Source organism: Lasioglossum baleicum, unplaced genomic scaffold (assembly GCF_051020765.1).
Source record: "Lasioglossum baleicum unplaced genomic scaffold, iyLasBale1 scaffold0170, whole genome shotgun sequence".
NCBI lineage: Eukaryota > Metazoa > Arthropoda > Insecta > Hymenoptera > Halictidae > Lasioglossum > Lasioglossum baleicum.
In genome coordinates, this window is record NW_027469230.1 from 262,982 (window position 1) to 270,945 (window position 7,964).

At 48.2% G+C, this 7,964-nt stretch overlaps 1 protein-coding gene across 1 annotated transcript; it reads left to right on the forward strand.

Annotated features, from left to right (window-relative positions):
• The first annotated feature begins 1,538 nt into the window (after positions 1-1,538).
• Positions 1,539-7,408, forward strand: LOC143220085 (uncharacterized). Its single transcript, XM_076445822.1, has 6 exons — positions 1,539-1,643; positions 1,726-2,560; positions 2,639-2,866; positions 3,793-5,934; positions 6,015-7,046; positions 7,227-7,408. The coding sequence occupies exons 1-6, from the start codon at positions 1,539-1,541 to the stop codon at positions 7,406-7,408; spliced, it is 4,524 nt and encodes a 1,507-aa protein (XP_076301937.1).
• The last annotated feature ends 556 nt before the right edge of the window (positions 7,409-7,964 follow it).

A 7,964-nucleotide genomic window follows, 5' to 3' on the forward strand; every position in this document is an offset into this window, starting at 1 on the left:
CTTGGCCACCATGGAGGTGGAAGACAGATAAAAGAGTCGCTGTACACGGTGTGCGGGTTGACGGGAAACCCCAAAAATAAATAGCTGCAGCCTACAACTGACCGTGAAGGTCTGCAAGGTTTATAACACATAATTGCTATTGAGGCACAGGGAGATTTCAGAGTCTTTCTTCGTGGGTCCGACAATAAAGTAATACCGAACTAAATGCATTTAAGAGAGGTTTTCGCTCAAAAATTGCAAGGAAGTCACGTCCGTAAGAAAGGCACATTTTTCAACTGTAAACAAATATTGTGATGTTATTATAAAAGATATTGAATTGTTCTTTGCAGCAGAAGGTTCTGTACACTTTTCCGAATACAGTTATATCCAATATTAACACATTATGATTGTTTAAATATGTTTAGACAATGGTTTCGGAAAGAGCGAGACAAACGATTTTTTCGAATCCATATTTATTAGCTTAAGATTTTTAAAACAGAAAATGGGGGGGGGGGACACCATCCGAATACCCAAAATGTCATCGAAAACGGTTGAAGCATAAAACAGATATAGTAGCCAATCAAAGATGTAAAGATACGAATCTTGGAATTTTTCTGCTTGCGATTGTAATTGAGTATCCCCACATTTCCATGCGAAATAGGACTACTGTTTCGGATTTTGTTCAAATTTGGATATGTTGCAGTCTTTAGTAAAATATGAACGTACCTCAAAGAAATTCCTTGAAATCTTGCAAATTGATGGTTTTACGGACATGTAATACGTATGAGGTATCACACGTTTTTCACTATATTACAACGGCCAAAATTATTTCATCCATCCGGACGAAAAACATGTTTCTATAGTACACATTATATTTTTTAATTTGTTATGTAAAATAAAATGTGTACATGAAAATATTAATTTTAATGGTAAAGGGATGTTTGGGATTGGCTGCGCGTATCGTAAGATCGTGACGCACGAACCACCACGCAGCCCGGTGATTGGCTGCTCCGCTCGTCGTCGCGAGATCGATGATCGATCAGAAGCGCTTCGCGCTATAGACTGTCGCCGTCGGATCGATTATCGACTTGCCTAATGGAATTCCATTGGTCGAGATGTTCGATTAGCAAGTCATCGTTCCGACGGAGAGAGAAATCCGCTCTTCTGATCGATCTTCGAATCAATCGCTGATTAGCTTCGTTACGAAAGTCGCGCGTCGTCAGACCAGTCTTTTCAGTTAATAAGCATTCGTTCTACCTTCGTTCTCAGCAACGCTGCTGTGAACAATCACGTTCTTTCGAAATTACTTTATTCAGTTCTTTATTTGCTTCAGTCAACCATACAATTGTGCTGAACGTTGTACATATTTTTTGTATAAAGTTTTTGTTGTGACTACCGCAAGACGGGAATAAAGTGTGCTCGTAAAAACTCAGTGAGGTTTTTTGTCCCGTCTGATCTCAAACATTTGGTCCTTCGAGCCAGATTCAGTGCTGCAGTTCACTGAAAATTTACAAAGTGATTTTTAACCGTTGTGCGTTTGAAATTGTGAATCAAAAACAATGGCTGACCTTGTCAGTAATCAGCAGCTCATCGGCGAACGGATTTCCAGAATCGTTGCAAACATCAAAAAATGCGGAAAGGCTTACTACCCTCCAAGAATTATGGTCTGATTATCGAAAGGGAGATTCCGTCATCAGAGCCGCTGCTGAAAAGGATTAGAAATTAAGAGAAAGTGCGTACATCAAGGAAGACGAGTACGACGATGTGCAACAGATCCACATGGAACAGTCCGGATTGCTGCGAGACATGATTTCGGACCTCAAGGCCTCAGCGACCGTTAGAGAATCTCCAAATTCAAACGCAACGGTCGGCGAGACGGGCACTCAAAGGTCGCGCGCCGTGTTGCCGAAAATGCCTCTCCCATCGTTTGACGGGCAATACAAGGACTGGCCTTCCTATCGCGATTTATTTACATCACTGATAATCAAGGACCCTACTCTTTCGCCTGTAGAACGCCTTCATTATCTTAAAACCTGCATGAAGGGTAGCGCCGCAGCCTTATTGAAAAATGTCAAGACGACTGCAGAAAACTTCCAGGTCGCGTGGGAGAAACTTGAAAACCGCTATGAGAATCGTCGAAAGCTGGTCCAAGCACAAATCAGACTCCTTTCGAAGCTATCTCCAGTTCGCAAGGAATCCGCCGTCGAATTGCAGCGACTTTTCGACGAAACTTTTGATGCCGTCGATGCCCTTGTCAACCTTGACAGACCTGTGAACAACGCCGAAGACTGGATCGTTGAATTAACCACCCAAAGGTTGGATCAACAGTCACGACGTGAGTGGGAGGATTTAGTCAAGCTCTCAAAGGAAATCCCCACTATGGAACAATTGAGAGAGTTTATGCTCGGACGCATACAAACTTGCGAAGAATTGGAGGCTCCTCCGGAAAAGGAGTCAGCACCAAGCAAGAAAGCTGCAACCAAGAGCTTCAAGGTCCATCAAGTTTCCAAGGGCAGCTCCTCGGGAAGATCCTGCAGCCTTTGTCAGGATCAGCACTTCATTCAGCACTGCAAGCAATTCCGTGAGAAGTCACCTTCTGAGTGAAAGGACACTGTTCGTGCATTAAACATATGCTTCAACTGTCTTGGTAACCATCAAGTTAATGATTGCAAGTCCTCGAAGCGATGTCAGCGATGTGAAGGCAAGCATCACACGCTGATACACGAAGCAGTTCCATCTAAACAGGAGAATAATTCAGCTGGAGCCTGCGTGCAGCAGGTATCTACTCACGTGAGTAACTCTTCGGTGATTCTCGGTACCGCTCGTGTTTTAGTTCTAGGCCCACTTGGACAAAGCAGCCTTGCCCGCGTACTCATCGATCCCGGCAGTGAGGTGTCATTAATCTCAGAAGCTCTTGCTCAGCGGCTCGGTCTCCAAATAAGCCAGGCTAGGATTCCTCTTCGTGGCGTTGGAAAATCCAGAGCTCAGTTCACTCGGGGGAAGACTGTGCTAGCCATTGCTCCTCATCACGAGCAAAAGAGAATACAGTAATTTTTCGATCGAAGTCTCCACACCCGGGTGTTGGACGGACTTGGGTAGAGTACGGAGGCTATATTTTTATGACTGCGTCTACCTCGCCGAGACTTCAAACGACGAGCCGAACATAGAGAAGGACAGAATGAAATAGGATCGCGTGTCGCCGTCGCCGGCACAGTTTAAAGGCCCGTGCGTCATCACAATGAAACACCAAGACCACAGCTTTCTTATTTTCTGTGATATCATTATAGAACTTTCACCAACATATTCGTGACATTTCTCTGATTAAAATGATACCAAACACGATATAATTTGGCCAATGGTTTAATCGACGATTAAAGTTTCGAACGCAACGAAGAAGAGCGTATTGGAAAGAAAGAGACGCGAACAGTAGCCGTTGCCGGTTCGCATCTTTTTCTTTCCAATACGCTCTTCTTCGTTGCGTTCGAAACTTTTACCGTCGATTAAACCACTAAATAACGTTGAAATTATATCGTGTTTGGTATCATTTTAATCAGACAAACGCCAGGAATAAGCTAGTAAAAGTCCCATAAACCGATCATTAAAATTAAGAAGTTTGAGAACTCGATTCACTCGAGTCAATGTGTGGTGTTCACACCGATATACCCGAGCCGAGATCAATCATCGCCGCTCTACGGCGCGGAGCACCGTTGGCCGGCAGTGGAGTGAGTAGGCACTGGACTCCGATCGGAGACACCCCCCAAGACTCCGATCGAAGAATTACTGTATTCGAGATTCCTGCTTACGTTCTTCCAGAACTCTCAAACTACCAACCTCGAAATCTACCCTCTCCCGGCTCTTGGCCTCACGTTCAGGGGTTGAAACTCGCCGATCCCGTCTTTCACCATTCAGATCCAGTTGATATTCTCCTAGGAGCCGAGTCCTACGACCTTATTCTATTAGAAGGTGTCAAGAAAGGGCCGCCACACACTCCAGTCGCTCAGGAGACCCACTTCGGCTGGATTCTGACCGGAGGAACGGGACCTTCGAATTCTAACGGTTCGTCTGATCGCGTTGAGGCCCCGGTACATCACAGCAGGGTAGACCAGGAACTGATGGCTTCCTTATCGAGGTTCTGGGAGCAGGAGGAAATCGAGGCAACGATTCCTGGCACGGAAGACGACATCCGAGCGGAGGAACACTTCTCCACCACTTACGCTCGTCATCCTGATGGTCGCTTCATAGTGCGGCTGCCGTTCAAGGCCACTCCAGAGTTGGGAGACTCACGACACACCGCAGTGAAAACTATGGATGGTCTAAGCTCCAGGTTTCGACGCTCTGAGGAGTTCACCTACGAGGCACTGGGGCACATGTCTTCGACGCCACCTTCTTCCGGCAGTAACTCCTATTATCTTCCTCATCACGGAGTGCTGCGGGAAAGCAGCAAAACTACCAAACTACGAGTAGTATTCAACGGCTCAATGCCTTCTGCTAATGGGAAGTCACTCAATGACTTCCTTCTTCGGGGTCCTAATCTACTGCCTAATCTTGCTGACGTGCTGCTGAGATGGCGGTGGTACCGATTCGTGTTCTCAGCTGATATCGAGAAAATGTATTGGCAGATTCTCGTCCATCCTGAAGACCGAAGGTGGCAGCGGATCGTGTGGAGACCTGGACAGAAGGAAGGCATATTAGATTACGAGCTGAACACTGTTACCTACGGACTTGCTTGTGCACCTTACCTGGCAATCCGATGTCTTCGTCAACTCGCCCAACTGGAAGAGCTGCGGTATCCACGAGGCTCCCAAACCGTACTGAGGGACATATATATGGACGATGTCCTCACCGGAGCTGACTCCCTTCCAGAGGCTCGTCTAAAGCAACTTGAGGTCCGAGAGCTTCTCATGGCGGGCGGATTCCCACTTAGGAAGTGGGCCTCCAACTCTCGGGAACTTCTGAAAGGACTCTCCATCGACGAGCGGAAGGGAATAGTCGAATGGGATTCTCCTACATTGCACAGCGTCCTCGGTATCCAATGGCTCCCTTCCTCTGACTGTTTTCAGGTCTCCGCTGCCACTTCGATCCGGAACAATGGCTACACTAAGCGAGCGGTGCTCAGCGGGACGGCACAGCTCTTCGATCCCATTGGCTGGTTGGCTCCCGTCACGATAGTCGCAAAAGTGCTCATGCAGTCTCTGTGGCTACTCAAGATTGATTGGGACGCACCTCTACCAGAAAGGGAGGAACTCATTTGGCAGAAGTTCCAGCAGCAGCTGCCCACGCTTCAAACTATTCGCGTCCCACGATGGCTGGGTATCAGTGGCTCCAATCAAACTATCGAGATCCACGGATTTGCTGATGCTTCAAAGCGAGCTTATGCGGCAGTGGTGTACTCTCGAGTCCTCGATGAAAGGGGAGTTGCCACCGTTTCACTTATCGTCGCCAAATCCAGGGTGGCTCCGTTGAAGAGGATCTCACTACCGAGTCTTGAGCTCTGCGCAGCGTTCCTGTTGGCCAAACTCACCGACCACATCACGAAGGTGCTCGACTTGCGAGATATCGGACTACATCTCTGGTCTGACTCCTCGGTGACTCTCAGCTGGATTCAGAGACATCCATCTCGTTGGCCGACGTACGTGGCCAACCGAGTCGCCGAAATCCAGAGGATGGTGCCTCTAGCTAAGTGGCATCATGTACGAAGTGCGGAGAACCCTGCTGACTGTGCTTCCAGGGGCTTCTATCCAACAGAGATGGTAAACTTCGAGCTTTGGTGGCGAGGGCCCGAGTGGCTTTCTTCATCCGGACACCTTCCGGAAGCAGTGGACAGTGAAGCTCACCACGAAGTCACTGAACCACTGATCCATCACTTGGCTCGCCGGTTCGAAGGATCTTCATGCTCCTTGATCGAGCGGTTTTCTAACCTGACTCGCCTACTCCGAGTTCTGGCTTGGTGTCGTCGTTGGCGGCCTGGACAACGAAAAACAGAGGCAATTCTCACTGCCTCCGAGATACTATCATGCAAACTCACTCTATTGCAGCTGGAGCAAGCTGCACACTTCACGGAGGACATCAGGGCTCTCCGGAAAACCAACCGGTACCATCCAAGAGCAGGCTAGCCAAGCTCAGTCCTTTCCTAGATCCTGATGGGGTGCTGCGCGTTGGCGGCCTCCTCCAGGTCACCAACCTCACCTACGACAGGAAGCATCCCGCTATACTTCCAGACGACTCTGCCTTGGCAAGGCTGTGGGTAGACGCTGCGCACAAGCGATGCCTTCACGGGGGAACTCAACTGACGCTCGCTACTCTGCGTCAAGAGTGCTGGATCCTCAAGGGTCGTCATATGGTCAAGTCCTGTATCAGACATTGCACCACTTGTATACGTTGGAAGGGACAAACTGCACAACCAAAAATGGGAAATCTTCCATTATCACGAATAACGCCTTGTCGTCCCTTTTACAGATCTGGAATTGACTATGCGGGACCAATACTGCTCCGATCCAGTCGTGGCCGTGGTCAGCGCACCTCGAAGGGATACATCGCCGTATTCATTTGCCTCGTCACGAAGGCCGTACATCTGGAGGCTGCATCGGATGGGTCCACCGATACCTTCTTGGCCGCTCTACGACGCTTCATGGCACGGCGTGGTCGCTGCGCTGAACTTTACAGCGATTGTGGACGGAACTTTGTAGGCGCTCACCACGAACTGCGTGCCCTTCTACGCGAATCGGAGAAACAGGGAGGAGGCCCATTCGCCGCAGCTTCCAGAGAAGGAATTACTTGGAAATTCAATCCTCCTTCCGCTCCTCACTTCGGCGGACTCTGGGAGGCAGCTGTTAAGTCCGTTAAGTATCACCTCCGCAGAATCATTGGCGAGCAGCGATTGACCTTCGAGGAGCTGACCACGCTTCTGACGGGAATCGAAGCTTGTCTCAATTCCAGACCTTTGTTGCCTATGTCAGACGACCCTGAGGATCCAGTTGCTCTAACGCCTGGTCACTTCTTGATCGGGGAACCTCTTACCGCAATCCCGGAGCCCAGCCTCGAGGACCTTCCAGCATCACGCTTGTCTCGTTGGCAATTATTACAATAAATGCAACAACATTTCTGGAAGCGCTGGTCACGGGAGTACTTAAATTCACTGCAAACTCGAGGCAAATGGCAAAAGGACAAAGCACTAATCAAGGCCGGAATCCTCTGCCTTATAAAAAGTGAACTTCTTCCTCCCACTCAATGACCTCTCGCTTGCGTAGTAAACGTACACCCGGGACCAGATGCTTCAATTCGAGTCGCAACTGTCCGTACTGCCAAGTCTCAATTTCTTAGGCCTGTGCACAAACTAATTCCATTACTAGCGCCGGGCGATGCTGAGACAAATGCTGGAGGGGAACCCGAGACAGGCGTATCATGCGATTCTTCCACTCCGCATCTGTGAAATGTCGAGCGCGTGTTGAATTTTAGGTTAAGCACCGTACAATTCGCGTCACTAATTCACTATCAACATCATTTACTTAGGGTAGTTTAACTCACCCCATTATTCACTTAATTTTTAATTGTATCCATCTTGGCAATCATTAGCACTGTAAACTTCCATTTTTTCACTCGCGTCTCATCGTTCATTTACTACGTCGCACGTTGCCAACCCATTCATTCTTCTCAATTTCGTCAATGAATGACGAGGCGGGCGGAATGTTTGGGATTGGCTGCGCGTGTCGTAAGATCGTGACGCACGATCCACCACGCAGCCCGGCGACGGCAGGGGAAACGAAGTGGTTAAGGGAGTGGACTAATTTTTCCAAAATTGCAAGGGTGCGGGATTCGTGTTCTCATTTCTCGAGATTTCTTCATCTGTACCACTTGCAATCTCTTTCAATGACATGTTCTAATATTTTATTATTTATGTATTTTCAGGCGCTACTGTTAAAACGAAGTGGCAATGTCTGAAAGACTCGTATCGACGAGAACTAAAAAGAAACTTAAAAAGAAACAAT